Source organism: Numida meleagris, chromosome 6, assembly GCF_002078875.1.
Source record: "Numida meleagris isolate 19003 breed g44 Domestic line chromosome 6, NumMel1.0, whole genome shotgun sequence".
NCBI lineage: Eukaryota > Metazoa > Chordata > Aves > Galliformes > Numididae > Numida > Numida meleagris.
The window spans coordinates 26,650,750-26,670,537 of NC_034414.1; the positions used below are offsets into that span (position 1 = coordinate 26,650,750).

General features: G+C 40.7%; 1 protein-coding gene across 8 annotated transcripts in view; it reads left to right on the forward strand.

Moving 5' to 3' along the window:
• The window catches only part of ELMSAN1 (ELM2 and Myb/SANT domain containing 1), a 68,092-nt gene that overhangs the window by 47,363 nt on the left and 941 nt on the right, over window positions 1-19,788 (forward strand). For 6 of the 8 annotated variants that reach the window (XM_021403434.1, XM_021403431.1, XM_021403430.1 and 3 more), the window contains 11 exons: window positions 1,994-2,314; window positions 3,308-3,653; window positions 4,105-4,171; window positions 7,191-7,333; window positions 7,889-7,992; window positions 8,496-8,571; window positions 9,724-9,812; window positions 10,976-11,125; window positions 11,332-11,496; window positions 11,794-11,993; window positions 12,960-19,059. In XM_021403434.1, the coding sequence (XP_021259109.1) occupies window positions 1,994-2,314; window positions 3,308-3,653; window positions 4,105-4,171; window positions 7,191-7,333; window positions 7,889-7,992; window positions 8,496-8,571; window positions 9,724-9,812; window positions 10,976-11,125; window positions 11,332-11,496; window positions 11,794-11,993; window positions 12,960-13,173 (1,875 nt within the window). In that variant the 3' untranslated portion in view covers window positions 13,174-19,059. Of the gene's footprint in view, window positions 1-1,993; window positions 2,315-3,307; window positions 3,654-4,104; window positions 4,172-7,190; window positions 7,334-7,888; window positions 7,993-8,495; window positions 8,572-9,723; window positions 9,813-10,975; window positions 11,126-11,331; window positions 11,497-11,793; window positions 11,998-12,959; window positions 19,060-19,788 lie in introns of those variants that run through there. The other 2 variants (XR_002440677.1, XM_021403436.1) reach the window with 2 other exon arrangements.

The window sequence follows — 19,788 nt, forward strand, 5'->3', positions numbered from 1 at the left end:
AGAGTTATCTACTGTTGATCTCACTGCTGGAAGAATACTCTGGAGGTACCCCAGTTATTTAACTAGTCTTTAGTAATAAGGTGATAATCAGCATGGATCTCCTTGATGCATGGAGACCCATCTGTGTATGAGTTGCTTCTTCAGGCATCTTTTTCAAGCAAATGACTTGTTTATCTGTTTAAAAAGATGTTTCTGTTGGCCTCTCTTTCCTGAAGGAGGGAGGCTGCAAAAATTTGCAAGAGCCCCTTAATATCTAGAAGTAGTGGTCTTGAGTGTCATGTCTGTCAGCATGATGAAAGTCCTTCAAATCTAAGATTGATAACCTCATGGGACAGTATGGGTGCCAGTCACCATCCTGGAGTAAAGGGAGGTTCTCAAAGCTCATGAATTCCTCCTGCAGTGCAGCCTGAGGCAGTAGATGCCAAATGTGACTTATCAGTTCTGTGTTTCGTTGTTACGCCATGGAGGATGATACCTCCAGTCTGTGAAGAAGCAGCCAAATTTTGAAAATACAGTGCCCCTGATGGGATAAAGCTTACTGTGCACGCTTTGCCTTACTCTAAAAAAAGTATCTTGCAGGTAGGAAGTCCTAAATCTCTTTGTTCTGATTAATTTTACTTGCTCAGGCTTAGCGCCTAGATTTTTTGAAGAGTGTTTCAGGGTGGACCTGTTTGCTCTGAAAAACAGTGCAAATATTTAGGCCTCTTGGAGAGGCCAGCTTCAGGCTCTGGACGATCTGTCATCTTGTGACAATGAGGTTGCATTTCTCTCAATATAAATATAGGACAGAAGTGGGACTTCAGTTTAGTTCTTCTAGTGGTTAGGTTGATTATTTGTGCACCAGCTAAAGCTAGTTCACTCACTCTCCAGTGAAGCCAGCTCTCTTGATCTGTAACAACAGCGAAATGACAGAAGAGGTCTGAAACCTTACAACAGAATCTTCTTATGATAGATTGTTATTAGGATTAGGTATTCTTAGTGGCATGTGATCTCTCATCGTACCTGAGAGATAATGTGCCTTAGTTTCCACTTCACAAAGCTGTTCACATAAATTCCTCATTAGATTGTGACTCTGACAGAGAATGAATTTGCATACTAATCACTTTCCAAACAGAGCAGAGTTTAAGAGAAGTTCTGAAATTCCTAAAGAAGCATTTTCTACAGCTTCTAGATTGCACTTGACTGGAGTTTGAGAAGGACTTTTGCATCCCTGAAGGGAGGTGGTGTTGAAAGTTGTCCTTTGACATCTGGCTTCCAAGTGAACGGGCTATTACTTTGAAGGGGTGGTCCTAGAGCAGAATGAACATGCAGATAGTCATTTGAAGGAGTAGAAATCACTTATGGAACAGTATCTTAAGTTATTTGGTGTTCAAGTACACATGTGTCTGCTCGGGAACTCATTGTCCATTCTCATGTCCTTGAGATTCAGTTTTTTTTAATTTCCATGAGTGGAAAAAAAGCAGAGAGATGGAAGCTGTAATACCAATGCAAAACATGCTGGCTTTTAGTTATGCCTTGTTGATTCTACTGAACAAAAGTTCTTCAGGAGGTTTGGAAAGCAAATCTCAAAGGCTCTGCTTACAATAAGGAAAGCTGCTTTTGTTGAGTAAATTGGAAAAAATACTCTAGAAATCTAGCTTATTTTTTTTTCTTTTTTAATAAGAGTTTTAAGATTACCACGTTTCAGTCTTTTCTGGAACAGAAGTCTAATATTTGAAATTAATAATCTGTAGCTTACAGTCATTATTAAAACTGAAGAACCTTTGTGGAAGTTATATGGCAAAGTGGTTGAGACTTCAGGGAATCCTCAACTAATTCTAACAAAAGCTGATGATGTTTTTGTCATGTATTCTTTTTCCTCCAATAATATCTTTCTAATCCCTTTCAGCTTGCAAACTGCATTGAGAAAGTTGATATACCGTGCAAGTGACAGATCATCTGATTCATTATGCAAGCGCTACAGAACTTTTAAGTAATCTATCTTTCTTCTCAGGAATCGGATACTTCAGAAGAGAAGAAAAGTGTGCTGATAGCAGCTCCAGGACCCACAGCTGCTAAAAGTGTTGTGGAATTTGCCAGTTCTTCACCATCTCCCAAAAAAGCCCGGGAGGATAGCAGCCTTGTGCCTCTTATCATTCCTGTATCTGTGCCAGTGAGAAAAATTGACTTGCAGAACCTTGAGAAAGAGAAGTCTGAGGATGGGAAACTCCAGAGAGGCCAAACAAATGATCGAACTTCTTCTGAACGCAAGCCTTCTGTGATAGTTACTCGGAGGCGATCTAATCGTAATACTAACATGGAAACCTCAAATCAGGTATGCACAGGTGAAGGAACCAAAGCTGTTGCTTTTAATTACGTATTTTTTACCCATAAGCTTTTCTATTGAAGTAATTTGATCTCATGGTTTGAACTTGGGGTGGGGCAATGGTGTTTTTTAAAATTTCAAAATATTGCCATATATTTGAGGTATTGCTGGCTTTTCGTGACCCATTGCTACTAGTAGTACAGCCAACCAATGCCCAAGCACTAAACAGTAAAGTAAATAAAGCCAAATGGACAATAACACTGAAAAGAAATAGTTTGTCTCCTTGAAAAGAGTGCTTTCTCCATATGTAAATAGATAATCATGAATTGTGAGTAGTATCTATATCTCCATGCATGAGTGAAGTCCAAGCAGAAGATTTATTCTCATGAAATCAAAATCTCTTGCTGAGGCTTTGGAGATCAGTACTTGAGTGTTCCCTTTCAGTGTATTAATGGTCAGGGGGTTTTTGTTTTTGTTTAAACTCTTTTATCTGTTCTCTTGAGAACTATAATAGAATATTCTGATACCAAAGAGAAATGGCAGGCATCTAAGGAGGTTTCTATGCATTTAAATGTGCAACCATTTCAGACAATACTGTGATATTTTCTGCTATTCTCTTATCTCTATCTAATGTCCCTTTGTATGTGTGTCAGAGTTCTGCCACGATTGTATGTGCTCTTTCCTAGCTACCACGAGATTGTTATCACCTTTCCAGTGGTTGAACCAGACATATTTGTGATTCCTGTAAAATATGATTTCATAAGCACCTGGAGATAGTATTGCTACCTAATAGTTCCCACATAGCTCCCCATCATCTTCCCCTCCCTTTCCCTTCGCTAACTGTTGAGACCCACCCTCCACAGCTGTCCTATTCAGATTTTGAGCTGCCATGAAAGAACGTTGTCATCTTGCTGAAATTTTTCACGTGGCTTAAGGTCTTAACATGAAATTAAATATATACTGTCTTATAATGAAATTAAATGTGTAACATTTTTCTAATAGCATGAGCATGCTGTTCCAAAGGATGAAGCAGAGGGCTTTGCCCGGAAACCAAAGCAGCGCCCAAGACCTGAGCCACTCTTCATACCACCAAAAGCTGGCACCTTTATTGCACCACCTGTTTATTCTAATATTACACCGTATCAGAGCCATTTACGGTCACCTGTCCGTCTGGCAGATCATCCTTCTGATAGGAACTTTGAACTACCTCCTTACACTCCTCCACCAATTCTTAGTCCAGTGAGAGAAGGATCTGGGCTGTATTTTAATGCTATCCTCTCTTCAAGTGGTCATCCAGTTCCACCTCCGATGACTCCTAAAAGTGCTCACAGAACTCTGCTTAGATCAAGTAAGTTCCACTTTTTTCTTCCCTTCTGGGCTACTTTGTGTTTAGGAACTGTGGAGCAGTAGAAGGAAAATCATGACTTTTGGAGTATGTGAAAATGAGATTTCTTGGTGATAAAGTCTGGGTAGCTAGGATGGAGGGATTGCAGCGTTCCTTCCATCTGGCCATAAATGTTAAGATCCATTCACAAGTAATCTCCAACACCCCCTACTGACATTCTCAGGAATGGAATAGTTCATTTTCTGTAATAGCCTGTCATTATCTTGGGCTGAGTGGGCAGTAAGTAGTTATTAGTAAGATGTAAAAGCTGAGTTCTTTTTGGACATCTTAAAATCGTTTAGCATATGTGTACCTGTTTTGAAGTATGGATTCCTCTGATAGATTTATAAGCTGTGTGAAGAAAATATCTCATCAGAAGATGATCAGTTCGAGCAGTTCTTTCTTTGCCTTGCAGACAGTTCAGAGGTTACCCCTCCTGTTCTTTCGGTGGTGGGGGAAGCCACCCCGGTCAGCATTGAACCGTAAGTACCCAGCAGAGTCTTAGCCTGGTAGTAGACCTGCTTCTCTTCCCACTCCTAAACCTTTGACCTGCTCCATGTGTAGTTGATATATCCTCTTAGAAACATTAAAGCTATTCCTGTTAATGACTTAAAATATAAACGGTCTTTTAAAAAATGACTCTGTGCAATAAATAACATTTGGGCAAATGCACTTCTTAATTCTGGTGATTCTACCTACTTTCTGTTACTATGGATCTGTCTCTGCGCTGAAATAGCATTGGTTAGCTAAAGGTGAGTCTCTCTTGTTTTGTTATATACATGCATTTGTAAGCTCTATAGTTTGAGAGTGGGAAAATCATGCTCCTTTAGTGAAAGACCAACGCAGAATAAGAATGTGGCATGGATAACCTGAATTAATGCAAATGTGATCATGGCTTTGTTCCCTCTTAGGCCAGCTCAGTCTGAAAGCATGGTAGCCACTCACATGCGGTGTGGGGCCTGAACTAATAAGCTTAATTAATCTTTTTAGCTGTTTGTGTGCTGGGAAAGCTTAGACATAAAACCTAGCGGCACTAGGGAACATGGTTTGGAGATACTGAAACTGGAGTTATGGTCTTAGGCTTGGTGCCAATCCTAATAAACCTGTCAGGAAAAGCAGAGCTGCAAGTGTCTCTGTGCAGCCCCTGTAAACTCACTGGGAATGTTACTAGTTGGAATTAAGGCCTGTAGAACTGCAGCTAGGTAGTTCCAATTCTGTTTGAACTCTTGCAAAATCTAAGCATAAAGATGTATGGCACGGTGATAGCCACGTGACATAAAAACATTTATGTGGCTCTATATTCCCGACTCCTTGCAGTCACAAATCTCTGCTCTAACTCTGCAGCAAATCTTGTTAATATTTGAAATTTAATTCAGACCATCCCCAAATAAATAAGTCATCTTTTACTTCCAGAATTGTCTGTGTTTTAAAGATTAGCTGTAGCATTTGCTGTCAAATCATAGGACTTCTCCCCCTTTCTCTATCCTGCCTGTTTGAAATTCAGGTTTTGTACATTTTTTGGCAGTAGGCTGTCCTGAGTCGATGGAAACCTATTGCAACTGTGAATAAACTCAGGTTATTCTTATCACCTTCACAAATTCCCTCTGGGCCCAGGCTCTGGCTCCAGGACAACTCAATCAGATAATCACTATTTCTTTGCTCCTGTATACTGTACTGCACCAACAGCAGTACAGGATACAGCAGTTCAAACTCATTCATAGAAATAAACAAGCACAGATTTAGTTTTGGTTTGTTTTTAATGGGTTTTGACAATAACTTAATTCCTTGTTTTGTTGTTGGTTCAAGTGAACCTCCTCTTGAACAGATATTTTTGTTTTCCCTGCAGATCTTGATCTTGAGCCTTGCATGATGTTCCTAAATTTTGCTGTTGTCTCTGGTGGTTTAAATTGCTGAAGTTAATGGCATAATATTAGCTGCGGATCCAGACGTGGATGAAATTTTTCAAATTTGTTACTGTAAAATTGAAGCCATAGTGACTTGTAATGCAAGCTCATTTTCTGTTGCCGAAAGGGAGTTAATGTGCAAAGAGCCATCTTGTTATCTTAAGACTTAGTGAACAGATGCCTAGGCAGATCAGAAAACTTTAGATTTTAAAATAACAAAGTAATGTCATTTTGTGTTGTCAAGGTAATTAGTTTGCTACTTTAATGTTAATTTGTGCAGTAGTGTTGTGGTCTGTTATGTGGATGTACCTTCCATAAAGGAAGGATGGCAGGAAACATTTTTAAAATTATTTTTTATTTTTATGAAAAAGAAAAAAAGTATGATTTGATCCATTGGTTTGCATTCTCAATTCTTGTAGAAGTTAATTATAACTTATGATTGCCACATATTGTGTTCTTAATTGCTTGCTTTGTCAGAGCTTCTGCTAATGCTTCTTAAAAGGTTATTTGATTGCAGAGATTTGGAATAGGAAATGTGCTAATGAAGCTTAATTCTTCTATTTGTGAAGTAGATTAATAGGCAGCTGCTGTCACAGATCTGAGTGTCTTAGGAATCTTGCAGTTCAGTTCCTTTCAAGTCTTCCTTGTAGTCACCCCTCAGCTGGCCTCAATTCTGAATTATGCCACATATAATTGTATCACAGGGCATCTAATCAGCACCGATAACAGGCAAGAGCTTTTGCTGTACTGAAATCTAGGCTTCCAGGTTAAAGGAGTCATGTAATAACTTAGCTGCAGTGGACCTTGGGAGTTCATTTGGTCCAGGTCCCTGCTTGGAGCAGGCCACATTAGATCAGATTACTTGAGTAAATGGTGGGCTTTTGTGGTGGAAATCAGGTTTTATTTGGATACTGCAGGTGTAAGATCTGGCTCGTAGGCTCTTACTGCTTAGGGACACTATAGTCTATGTTTAGTTTTAGGATAAAAGGTAGTTTCTGAGATATCCCTCCTAGCTCAAGTTCTTTTCCTCTGGTTCTTCCAGCTACTAATCTCCCTCTCACAAATGAGTCCAGAAGAGTCATTGCCCAGGGACACAAAATCTCCCAAATTTCCCAAAGTATTAACAGACTTTTTATCTGTTTCCACCTGACACCTGATTACCTGCTTGTAGTTATCCCTTCTAGGGTGGGTCAGTATCCATAACCCTTTTCCTCCACTGTAAAACTGCATTCCTTACCAATAGGTGAGACTAATTGCAGTGAGCAGAATATTCCACACTAATATCATTTTGCAATCCACCACAGTGTGCTGAAATGAGGATGCATCTGGATTTTTTTGTTTTGCTTTTTTTTCTTTTAGCAAGGTTGTCTCAATCTTGCATGAAATCTCTTGCTTTTTGTTTTGCTCTCGTGCTGTATCTGCACAATAAGATGACCTCATCTTTTCAGTTGTAACATACAACACCCAAAAGCTGTTCTTGCTATACGCCAGAGCCTGCTGCATTTTGGTTTCTCCGTAATTGGTGCATTTACCAGAGATGCAGATTGTTTGATTAATGTAGAAGTTTCCTGACCGTGACTTGTTATCTTTTCTGCAGGCGTATAAATGTAGGAACTCGCTTTCAAGCAGAAATTCCTTCACTTCAAGACAGATCTCTGGCAGCAGCTGATGAACATAAAGCAGAGCTGGTGTGGCAGCCATGGGGCGACCTGGAAACTAACAAAGTCACCCAACAGAATGGTAAGAATGTGGAAGGCTGGTAAATAGGGCTGAGTGCCACAGCCATAGTAGAGGTAACCACATGTCTACTGTAAGCATAACTTAAAATAGAGTTGCCAGTCATCATGACATATTTAACTGGTCTTGAAAGCAATCTTAGGAGTAAAATTTATTTTTCTGGATTGTATGTTTAAACAGGTGCTCTAGACATAATAATATTTGGGAAAATCAAGTTGTAGACATTAGACAGGAGGAGGAAGCAGGGGATGTGGCAGCTAGTTAGCAGACTGAGGAGCTGTCTGCTTTTGGTGCATACGGGCTGTGGCACGTACAGGTGCAAAAAACTCCATGTGTAAATAGTGCTGCATGTGGCACTGTGCTCTGCGACCTTGCAGTCTAATGAATTCCTTTGCTCAAATCTGACCCCAGTAAATTTGCAAGGTCGCTCCTCATCTCAGTTTTATCTTCTGTTACATCTAATTCTGCTTCAAAAGATCTAATTAATCACGTGAATTCTCTAGGAAACTCTATTTTAATCTTCTAATCTGAATTTGTTTGGTATCTCTATGGGAATAGTGGAAAACCTGCTAGCTGCTGCGTGTTCAAGCATTTTTCCTGGGGCTGGAACCAACCAGGAGCTGGCACTGCATTTCTTACATGAAGAAAAGGGAAGCATTCTGGTGAGTCTTCCCACCTTGTCACCTTGATGTGGTGAAAGATTCTAATGAAGGCCAGGTGACCTGTTACTTGATGAATAGAAACCTTTTGAAGACTCTTTCCTTTGCTTCTAGCTCACACTGCTTAGTGTCCCTTGGAGATGTTGCTGTCCACAAGTGTTCTGCCTGATGTACGCTGCCGTGTTCACTCCCTATTGTTCATATTTCAAACTTCAAACTTTTGGGTTTTTAACAGATTGTCTGTCTAGCAGGATGAGTAAGATGAGACTGCCTAATGAATCTTAAATGTTGTCTTAAATGTAAGATGAGAGGCTTACCACTTGTCAGAGGTAGCCAAAATTTAGTGGACAGTCAAGGATGTGATTTTAAAGTTGTCGCATTACATGTTGCAGGTATTAATTGTGATGTAGGAAAAAGAGAAGAACTTCTTTTCAATTCGCTTACCAGAAAGGAGAGGATTAACAATTACCTGATCTTTAAGTTTGTATTTGTGTTGTTTATTTCAGGGAGCTCTGACCAAGCTGCTATTGAAGGGGCCAGTACGATCACCTACCCATCCTCTGGCAGATTATCACTACACAGGTTTGTTAACCAGAATAACTCTGTGCCGTCTGTCTGTCATAAGGGAATAGGAAAGTATTCCTATTCTTCTGGGGCACTCTTTAACATTATGATAAGATTTAAAGGCCACGCTTCTCTGCAGTATATCAGAGGATGGCTTGCCAGGAATTGTGCATCTGCAAATCATGACACAATGTAAGAAACACTACATCTCTCAGAATCTCTGATCCCTTATACTAAGCCACGGAGAATGCAGAAAAATAATTAGTCCACAAAGGAAATACTGTGGTAACCTTGGGATCACAACCTCTCAGGCATGGATTTCCTTGTGGTGGAGTTAAGAGGGGTTGTGAGGGAAGAGATCTCAAGCTTGCTGAGGATAGCTAGGAGGTGAAGAGCTCAGCCACCTGTTGACGCCTGTCATTGTTTCTGTGAAATGTACATGCCATAAACTGCCTTTTTAGTGTCATACCTAAGTAGGAAATGTTAGGCTGTGTAACACTAGTTAAGTTCATCTAGATTGGCCTTAGCCACTTGAGAGTCCTGATGCAAGGTGGCAGAGAGACATTTTATAGCTGCTGCCACAAAGTATAGAAATTGCATTTATTCGTTATTGCATACTGCTGCTGTAATGCTGTTCCTTTGGTATATCTATAAGGGAGGAGGAGATTCTGGAATGTTTATTATTGGAGGCAAGGATGCTAGAATACTAACATGTTTAGGACGCTATAAATCATCAAGTACAGTTTGCTGTTACATCTAATCTGGTATTATTGTGGATTGCTGCTGAAAGAGAAGATCCTGTTCTCCTGCCCCTACCATTTTCCTTTTATCAAATCTAATGACTGAGCCACCACAAAGTGTGTCTATTAAGCTTGCTGTTTTGTTGGAAAATATTGTAGTTCTTCTAATTAGCTAGTTTTAGCACGCTGAACTGAGTTAACCTGTAGGGATGAGCACTAGATCTAAAATGAAGTGATGAGAGGAGGGCTGAAATGAGACAGTAGGAGAGGGGTTAACAGCAGCCTGCAGTTGTGTAGGATTAGGTGTAAAGTGAGACTGTACCCTTCTATGTGTGCATTCATTTTATTTAAAGGGAAATTTAAGAAAAAGTACCTAGAAGAGTTAACATTTGGAATTGCAGGGACTTAGTTGTAACTTTTTTATCTACAGGATCAGACAGTTGGAAAGTTGCTGAAAAGAAGCTTTTCAACAAAGGCATTGCAATTTACAAGAAAGACTTTTTCTTAGTCCAAAAACTGGTAAGTTTTTTAATGTTGTTTGTTTTTTATGGCAATGATATCTTCTAATGTTTGAGCATTTAATACAGGAAATTCAATCCTGATTTTTCTGAAACCTCAGTATTAAGCACTCAGAAGATTTTGTAGAAATGTTATCATCCAGCACAGCACAAAATCTCACTAGAGATAGCTAGAACAATAGTGGTTGAGGTTTTTTTTTTCTTTTTTCTTTTTTGCTGTTGTTATTTACTTAACCCTTGTACTTTCCAAATTGCTTCCATTAGTCCACATAGTGCAGATATCGCTTCCACAGGGCATATTTTTAGAGTGCTGGTAGTGTTCCAGTACAGCTTAAATGGCTTGCTTATAAAACTAAATAGAAACACATCCTTGTTGCTGATGAAAAGCACCAAAGAAGGATATGTGAATGATGCATCCTTTTGTTCTGTTTGCTGTGACGTTGACAGTAAAAACATCATTCCTGTGTGTTTTCCATGAGGTGTGACACTTCAAGGGGGGAGGAAACACTTGAAGGACTTAGAGCACAAAATCAGGAGCTGCATTTGTTTTCTCTGAATAAAATATCCAAAATGCATTTAAGCTGTAAAAGCCCAGAAATAAAGAATATACTCCCAAACTTTCAAAACAATCCCTGATAGAGAATATGTGGATGGTCAAAGGTCTGTACTGATAATTGTCTATCACCATATGAGTATGAAATGCATGTGGCCAAAATGGGAAAGTGCTGCAAACCTTCTTTTCCATTTTTGGAACAGTATTCTGCTCTGGTCTTCTCCGAAGTGCTGCTGTAAAATAAAACTCTCCCATAAAACTGAAAGGCTGCTCTCTATCCTGACAGCTCAATTGGAATGTCTCAGAGGCTAAGAGGTCCAGTAGACAGACAAAGTGCCAGGTTCTGTCACCCTTACACTGACCAGATTTTCTTTGGGAAGTTGGTCCTGAAGTCCTTGAAATGAATAGCATTGGCAGTAGGGAATGAGCTGTGGGATGGGGCACACAGGAGAAGAGAACATGGAAGAGAAGGCTTTAACAGCCATTGTAGTGGGATTGAGACTGCTAGGGAAAGAAAAACATGAGGTGTATTTATTGCATCCTTAGTGATTGTTTATAAACCTTCTTAAAATCATGTAATCCATTGCACTTTTGTGTTTTCCAAACACCAGATAAAAACCAAGACAGTGGCTCAGTGTGTGGAATTCTACTACACGTATAAGAAGCAAGTGAAAATTGGTCGGAATGGGACCTTAATTTTTGGGGACATAGATGTTGGTAATGAAAAGTCTGTGAGAGATGAAGCTGAAGTTGACATCAAGGTAATTTCCTAAATTTCTCTCATCTCTCTTGGGCTATTGTGCTAAGTTTGATTTGTGTGCACTGTCTTGTCTGGTAGTAGAATCAAGAGCAGAAACAATTTGGCCAGTGTGGAGTTCAGACTGACAAGCTTGTGTCTGTCCTGTGTCACATAATGACATTTACTTGCAGACACCAAAATTAACAGTTCCTTTATCTTCTGGTGAAGAGTTCCCATAGGTTTGCACGTGTTCTTCCTCTCAGAAGGGATTTTTACAGTGAAGAACAGGGGTACATGGAAGAGGAGGAAGAGGAGGAAGAGGAAGGGTTGGATAACAGAAAGAAGAGCATACTCCTTCTCAAAGATGAACAGACACTACAAGATGATTTAATAGTAAGTGCTGCATTGTGCATGTTGTGCTTTTTATACTACCTTCACTCTGCAAGTAGTTTAGAAAATACCAGGTCAACAGTTCGATGTAAAAGTTTTTGCCTCTGCCTTCTTCCAGAGCAAGGGCTGGGCTGAGGTAGCTTAGAGAATGGCTGGTAGCAAGACTGTGTGCTGTTCTGGAAGAACTGGGATGAGTAAGGCAAGGAAACCCAACTTAATTATTTGTAGTTGATGTACACGTAGGACCACAGTGCAAAGTGGGTTTTGGTTTGTTTGCCTTACATTTCCCTCTCTCCAAAGGCCAGTGATGCCAATATAAGGAGTCAAGAGGCAACTGTTACAGGCAGAATTGGAAGAAGGCCGAGAGAGACAACCATGAAACCTCGAAAGCTTATTACTGCTCCAGTGCAGAGGAGGCGGCGAAAACAGAAGATAAAATCAGATGTTACCAGTAAAACTCAGAACACAGAAAACACATTTCCATGTAAAAAGTGTGGCAGGTAAGAGCAACTTAGCCTCCAGAAGTAGTCATGGAATTACAGTAAAGTAGGCCAGGTAGACTCGCAATAATTTTAATGAATTGCTATCCTACTTAATCTTGCACATTAGGGGTTTTTACAGTGGTTTTTTTTGTTTGATTTTAACAACTTACAGCTTTGAGGTGTCTTTCATATCAGAGGTATATTGATATCAAGATACTTCTACTTGGCTAATTACCTTCTGACCATTTTTCTTCAAATGGCATGAGGCGCTGCCTGCATTTCAATGGTGCGTGGTATTTGGATGGCAAGAAAATGAGATCTCAATCTAGTTAAATCACAAGGGCTGTTAATACAATGTTGCTGTGTCTGGGACTTAACTGACCCTGACAAGGTATACTGTCCCTGTATCCTCAGAGAGCATGATGCATTGGAAAGGGCAGAGCTGTTAGAAGGCGAAGGGTTAAGATTTGGCCCTGGGCACTGACACAGGAGGAGCAGGCAAAATAGTTAATGCTGAGAGATAGAGGAATAGGTCATGGTAGTGCAGAATTGGGAGGAAAAAGCTCAAAATGTTTCCAGCTGTGTGGAAAAGTGTTTGGAATGGCAACTGACTGTTCTTCACCTCCGTGTTTATTGTGTTTTTGTAACACAGGGGGAATGGCTAAAAAGTGGGGCCCTATTGTGTTAAGCAGCACATGTGTGTTTCAGATGCCAGTGTTGCCCCTCTGAATTTAGAAAATATATTAAGAAACAAAGCAAGTAACTCGAGGGTGCTCAGGATCTCCTGCCAATACTTCAACCAGTGCACTGGCACATGCTGAGGCAGAAGTGGTGTTTGCTGCCGATGTTTTGTTGCAGTGCCAATGTGGGTTCCCATGCTGAAGTTCACAAACTTGAAGTTGTAGCTATGGAAAGCTCTTTCAGCAAATAATGGAGGAGAAAGCTGTAAGTGAGACCAGCGCTAACACACCTGTGTTTCCTCAGGGTGTTCTACAAGGTGAAGAGCCGCAGTGCTCACATGAAGAGCCATGCAGAGCAGGAGAAGAAGGCAGCTGCACTGAAGCAGCAAGAGAGAGAGGCGGCGGCGGCAGCAGCAGCAGCAGCCCACAGCCAGGCCCAGCAGGAAGAGAGCAGCGAGAGTGGGACAAACAGCAGTGGAAGCAGCAGTGGGAGCTCAGATGAGGATGGAGAAATATAGCAGCAGGCTAGAAATGGAGGGAGTAGCAAGGCTGGACCTATCACCCTCTGAGTGGTTTCACATTTTTTGCTTGCACTTTTCTGACCCGAACCATCAGGTCTCAGTTTCAGTGCTGCAGTCTCCTCGTGCCACATGTTCCACTTCACCTTGCCAGTACTGACCAAGCCAGAATGGCAAACAAGAAGATTTGTTTCAGCTTGGAATGTTTTGAAAAAACAAATAAGATTTCTATTCTATTTATAATCATACCTGAGGTACACAACTGAACAACGTCACCTGCAGTGGAAGTAAGTTCTCTTGGGTCAGTAAGACCTTTCTTCTTGTGCTTGTCAGGAATCATGATAACAGGATTCTTGCATGTAACGGTTTCCAGACCAGAGTTAGAAAATGGTGCTCTGCTCTGAGGTGACTGTATCCAGTTACTGTGACACTGGTGATTTCTAAATGTTTTCTTTCTTAGCAAGTTATTCTTCCTGTTACGCTTTCCTGCCTTTCTTTCTAAGCATTTATTCTGGCTGCCAGCAAGTTTTGTGGAAAGATGGCGCGTGGTTTTGGCCTCTGTTTCACAAAAATGAAAAGTGGGATGAGCAAGATACGCTTCCTCATTCTGAGAGGAAGTTTTATATTTCAGAGAACTCTGAGGTGGTTTTCTTTCATGCTATTAAGAATGCAGCAATGGGTGTACGGTATCCTGTGGGATTAAAGTAGTCACAGGCCTTGTGGGTTGTCTCTTAATGGAAAACAAAATAGTTAGCCTTTGATTAACTTCTTGGAAAGTAGTCTGGGTTTCACAAGTGCAATTTTGAAATGAAAACTGCTGGTTTTGATTTTGGTTAAAGGGGAGCAAGTCTGTTTTGTGAAAATGAACATGGACCTTGTCTGCATGTTGGACTGTGTGCACCCCAGAGATGGGGGGAATGGACTCTCATCTCTATCAAGCTCCTTAAATCCCCCTGTGACTGGCTCTTACCTCTCAACACATCCATTTATTTCCTGTGGCAGCCCTCATTTAGCTTTTGAAATTACTGTCACTGAGAGCTTCTATTTGTGAGGCCCTTGTTTTCCAGATATTTCCTGTCAGACAGAGTGTGACTGTATGTGCAGGAGGCTTTTCGCTTACTTCCACACAAGTGTCTGAACAGCTAAGCCTGCTGGGTTGTCCTTCTGTTGCCCCCTTAGCTGGCTGAAACGCTGACTTTTCCTTCAGAACTGGCACGTGCTAATAGCCAAAAAAATGTCTAGCCACCAAAAGCCTGCTGGTGAATGAAAGTTAAGAAGATGCAAAAGGAGTCCAGGTGACATAGATCTGCACAGGTTTGGTCTGTGCTTCTTTATAGCCCACTTCATCATTATTTCATGAAGATGTAGAGAATCAGATCACTTTCTTGCTCTCACAGTTGATCAGTCCCAGCTCCGTGTTCTGGCTGCCTTTCCTGCTCCTTCAGTGCAGAGTGTGGAGGCAGCAGTTCCTGGGTGCCAGCAGTGAATCACATCCCATGAGCGCTGCTCCTGTGGTGCATGGCCAAGCCGGGATCCTGGGTGGGTTATTGCACATGAAGTATTCCCAACTGGCTGATTTAAAAAAATTTATTTTTATTTTTTATTTTTAAATTTGGCTCTTCAGGCTGCTAGATAAATTTCAGGTAATGTATCTACTTGTCAAGTTGCCAATGGAAAACGGATCTGACTCAGCATGCCATCTGGTCCTCTTTTCCTGTCCCAGGTAGTTTTACGCAACTGTGGTCGCGCTGTCCAAGTCTGGGAGGCTGTGTATTGTACCATATTTTCTTTGACATACATATGCCTTTGCATAGACTTCTTAATAGAAACAGATACTACTCTTAAAATTAGTAGCATTATCATAAGGACTGCACTTTTTAAAATGTTGACAATGCTGCCTGTATGCGTTTGAGTTCCTACCAACTCTGTGTTTTCATTCCTAATAAAACCAGGTGACTCTGTCAGCACTGGGATGACTGCTGCATGTCCCTGGGTCTTGCTGAAAAGACTGTGGAAGCAGATGGCATGTCACAAACTATTACAATCCGTTCATAAACTGCAAAGAACTGAAAGCTACTCATTGTTAAAGAGAAGCTTAAGCACATCAGTCTTCCTATTAAGATTTTCAGTGTTATTATCTTTTTCCTCTTGTAAATTGGAGAAAAAGTTTGTCTGCCACTATCCTCACACCTTCAGAGAGAACAGAAGCTTTAGCGCACTGTGCCAGGATAGTCAGTGAAGCAGCTGTAACTCACAGTTCACTTCTACTGCTGGGATTAATTCCAGTACAAAGTGATCATACAGTTAAAATTCTGAAGTATGTTTCTGGGAAGTTGCCAGTAGTTTCCAGATCCTGAGACCTGCAGGGCAGAGCATCAGCTCAGAAACATGCAGGGCTTGTGAATATATATAAAATGAGTTTAAAATAATGTAGATGCTGTTGCACTATTGTAATGAATGCATTTCCCTGGAGTACCAGTCTCAGCTGTAGCACGGCGTACAGTTAATTAAAAGACTGGGAAGACCTGGAAGTACAGAATGAAGAAATGGAGATAGAGGTGGAAATGGCACACATTGAGAAACAAGGCAAAATTGAAGATTGTTAAGGTTCGAGAGGAGGTCTGCCTAAACCTGAGAACTAAAATAAAGGTAATTAAACTATTTTAGGAAAATGCTTTCACTATCCTTGCTAAAACAGTGCCAAATCAACCATTATTTCGTCCTTAAAAAAAAAAAACAACAACAACAACAACATACTGTTCATATCAGGACAAACCAATGGCTAGCTTCAGGTCTTGTTTCAGACGGTGATCAGGAGCAGTCCTTTAGGAAAACTGAGGGAAATAGTGGAACAGCAGCGTAATCCCAGCTGAACTAAAAGAACTCATTTGTGTCCTCCAGGAAAGCAAATGCACAGATAGATTTGTAGATGTGGACTGTTCTCCATGCTGGCAGGAAATCCAGATGTGTCCCTGTTTTACCGTTAACACTCTGTGTAACACCTCAATTTCTCCCAGTACTTTTAGTGTCTTGAAGTATGCCAGGGTAACAATGAGCCAATGCTCAGTTGTGGCCCTCAGCAGTTTTCAAGATGGCTGTAGTTTTAGGTATTGCATTGCAAATTACAGTGGCAGACGATTAACTGGTGAAATCAAATACAAAGATTTAAAGAGCAAATCGTGCTACTGCTTCAAGTACCAATTTAATCTTCTTAGGCATGATAATGCTTTAAGGCAAGCATTATTAGTGTGTTCCAAAAGGGCAGATCTTTCACTTATTCTGTCTGCTTTAGGAAATCAATGAGTTGTGTTGCCTCTTACGAAGGGTAAACAATTGAGGTGCTAAGAACAAATAAGAAATTGTCTTTAATTGCACAAAAACTATGTATTTATTACACACCAAATCCAGTACTAATCGCTTCTCTCCTACCCTGCTGCAGTAGCAGAGAACAGCAAGATGTGATACAGAGAGGCCTGTTGCTGGAAGAAAATCTGAACAGGGCTATTTCTGAGGATAGGATGGCTGCTACAAACATGGGCTAGCATGGCTGACAAAAGCAAATATGTATGCCAAGTAAGTGGCAACAAATGTGTTTCCATATTGCTGGTAGCCATCAGAAGACCTTTTCTGTCATGGTAATGAGTGAAAATGTTCCTCTAAGTGTCTTAGTTAAAAACAAGCAGCACCAAACCTGCTGCCCACCTGCTTACAGAAGCAGTTTAGAGTTGACCTGGCACCTGATCATGCCAACTAGCAAAAGTTGGCAGAGTTGTTTCCAAAACCAAACAAATACAGACAATAATAGAAAAAAAAATCCCCCATCTGCTGTAGACAAAGCATTTGAACTGAATTTGTCTGATCTGGAATGAATTATGTAGGGGAAAATTACTTGAGTGGCTCTTCACTGCAGCGCAGTGTTAATTTAAGGCTGTTATTCCAATTGTGATTTAAAGAAAAAAGATCAGTCTCTTATGTTCTGACAACTTGTCCGCTTGAAAGCCCTGTGCGGGTTATTTTCAGTTTAAAAGCACTTTTACAGGTCTCCATTCTCGCTACTCTTGCTGTTAGTTTAGAAAAAGGCACTGTGCGCTCCTCAGTGGAGTTGGAACAAGGAGGGTGTTTCTTTGTGTTAGCTGTCCTTTGTCTGGGAACAAAGAGAAGATACAGGCTGCAGGTCTGTAGCTGTGTGCTGATAATTTGTCCCTTACAGTGCAAGATGAGGCTGCAAGTGGTCATGCACCCAGCAGTGGCTGTATTTCCAAACCATCGCCCAGCTGGGTGTTGATGCCAGCTCCAGGTGTTGCAGAGATGCTGCGAGAGATGGGCTAGTGGTCATGTTTGGCCCTGGTTGTGTGTTTTTGCCCTTCTGCCCTTTACAGATAGATTCATTCAGCCTTTCAGATTTGTGCTCTGCACGGGATAGCATCTCCGTTTTATAAGATGGTGTATATATAACTACTAGATAAATGCATGCACTCGTGATGCATATCTGATACAGCTACAGGTGTTTTGCTGTCTGGCTGCAAGAACAACTCTGCATTTTAATGTATTGGATGTTTTTCCATTTAAAATCAGAGCGGCTTAGCTGAACAGGCTGCAGTACCCTGGAGAACTCACTTCTGTACGCTGGAGGCCCCAGAACAGCTGTGCTGACAGCTAGGCCAGGCAGGATGGCAGCTGCTTGAAGGCAGGGCAAAGAGAGACATTCTGAAACTTAAAGGTAGCCCATCTATTGTTACTCCCATACTAGTGATGGAATCCACGGAGTCTGGATTAGCTAACAAAACTTCTCATTTCACAAACCTGACACTTCACAGTGTTTCTCATAACTGTAGCAAGCTTATCTTAAAGTCGTCATTCAAAAAAAAAGTGTTTCTTAAACCAGAAAGAGCAAGCTCTCCCTCTCTTAGCTATTACATACTACTTAGTTCGCTTTCAAGCAGCAGTCTTGGGAAGTTCCTATGTATTTGTATCCTATTCTAAAAGAAATGTGAGTGGGGAGGACTACAGCCGTAGAAGTCTCATCTGCTTTCATACAAAAGCACTTTTAGTCCAGTGATTACCTCTGCCAGAAACCTCATTCTCAACCACATTTTCCCATGCAAGCATTCTCTGTTTTATCTTCTAATGTATGTCTGAAAGTTTATAAAGCTTTAAAGAGACAAAGAAGCGGTGTCTACAAACCGTGTTTGATTTTCACAGGGGTGAGTTTCTGTGTAAATTCTTCACTTGGGTTCAGCTGCTTTTCTTGCCCTTGTTCTCTTTGACACCAAGTGTTAGGAGGGCAGCCTCCGAGCTTCATCTGAGCAGTTCTCTTTCTGAGAGCAAGATTCCATCAACAGCTGAGCCCAAGAAATGCTTAACTTCTCAAGAATCAAAAACAACATATATTTTTATAGAAATGTGTATTTTAAAAATCTGTTTCCTGCAGCTTCTCCATATGTATTTTTCCCCTGGCAGTTCAGATTTGATAAAGACTTTTCTTGTTGAGTTCATTCTTTTTACGTTGTTTTTAAATTTGTAGTCAAAGCTTTGGTGTACTGTACAGGAGCAGTCAGCCTTTGTAATTACTGTATAAATGCTTTATAATAAAGTATATTACTTTTATTTTAGCAAGTGAGCAGACACTTCCTTTTGTGTGTTTGCTGCCTATGGCACCTTTTAAAAGACTGTTACACGTTAAAAATGTACATATATAAATATATTTACCTGTTGCTGTACAGTTGTGATAGACTGGACTGAATTTATTTTTGGTGTGCTTTTTTATAAAATATTAATACACTAAAGGCGATCTTGCTGATGTGATTGTAATGTACTATGTAACTTATTTACTTAATATCCTCTATATATCTAAGAAACCCTTTTATTAAATGAGGTTTAAAAATAGTCTCCTAGCTGAGTTTTTTGTCAATACAAGGCAGTTGCTGCTGGGCCCGGGCCAGTGATTTGTTCGTACACAGGAGGCAGCTCTGAGTCCCATTTTGAGTCGCCTTAAGCAGTTCTGCTCTCTGATCATATTTGCCTCTGTTTTATAGCAATTATCGGGGCTGTTTCTCAGTATTCTCCCTGAAGACATCAGCCTGCGATGTGGTTTAGGTCTTACACACAAGAAAGCATCTAGAAAGTATCTGGTAGATGCAGCTCCATTTGCTTTACAGAAACGCTGGCGGTGTGTCCAGCCCAAAGCAAGCTGTAGATGAGGACAGCTGAATTCTGCTTCTGATGCCACCTAAACAGCTGCAGAGCTGAGGTGGCATGAAGTGAGTTGGTGCTTGAGGGGGTACGTATCAAATCTGAACTCCTGAATGGCTCAAGGTGGGAGAGAGGGCAGTCCATCCAGATGAAATACATCTGGAACTGCTGGGAAAAGAGGTAACGCTTCCTGCTGTTCAGGAGTTGAATTGGCTGCTTCTAGAAACAAAGGTGGGTTGTAGTTCAAAACCAGTTGCAATTCATATTGTGTCACATTTCTCATTTGCTATGTTTAAATATATATGTTAGTGAGTACTGTCTTAAAGGCGCTTGTCTGTTACCCGGATCTGTTTTTAATTTTTTTAATATAGATTTGGTAACGTAGCACTGATTTAACTTCTTTTTCTGGCAGTAGCTGGATCT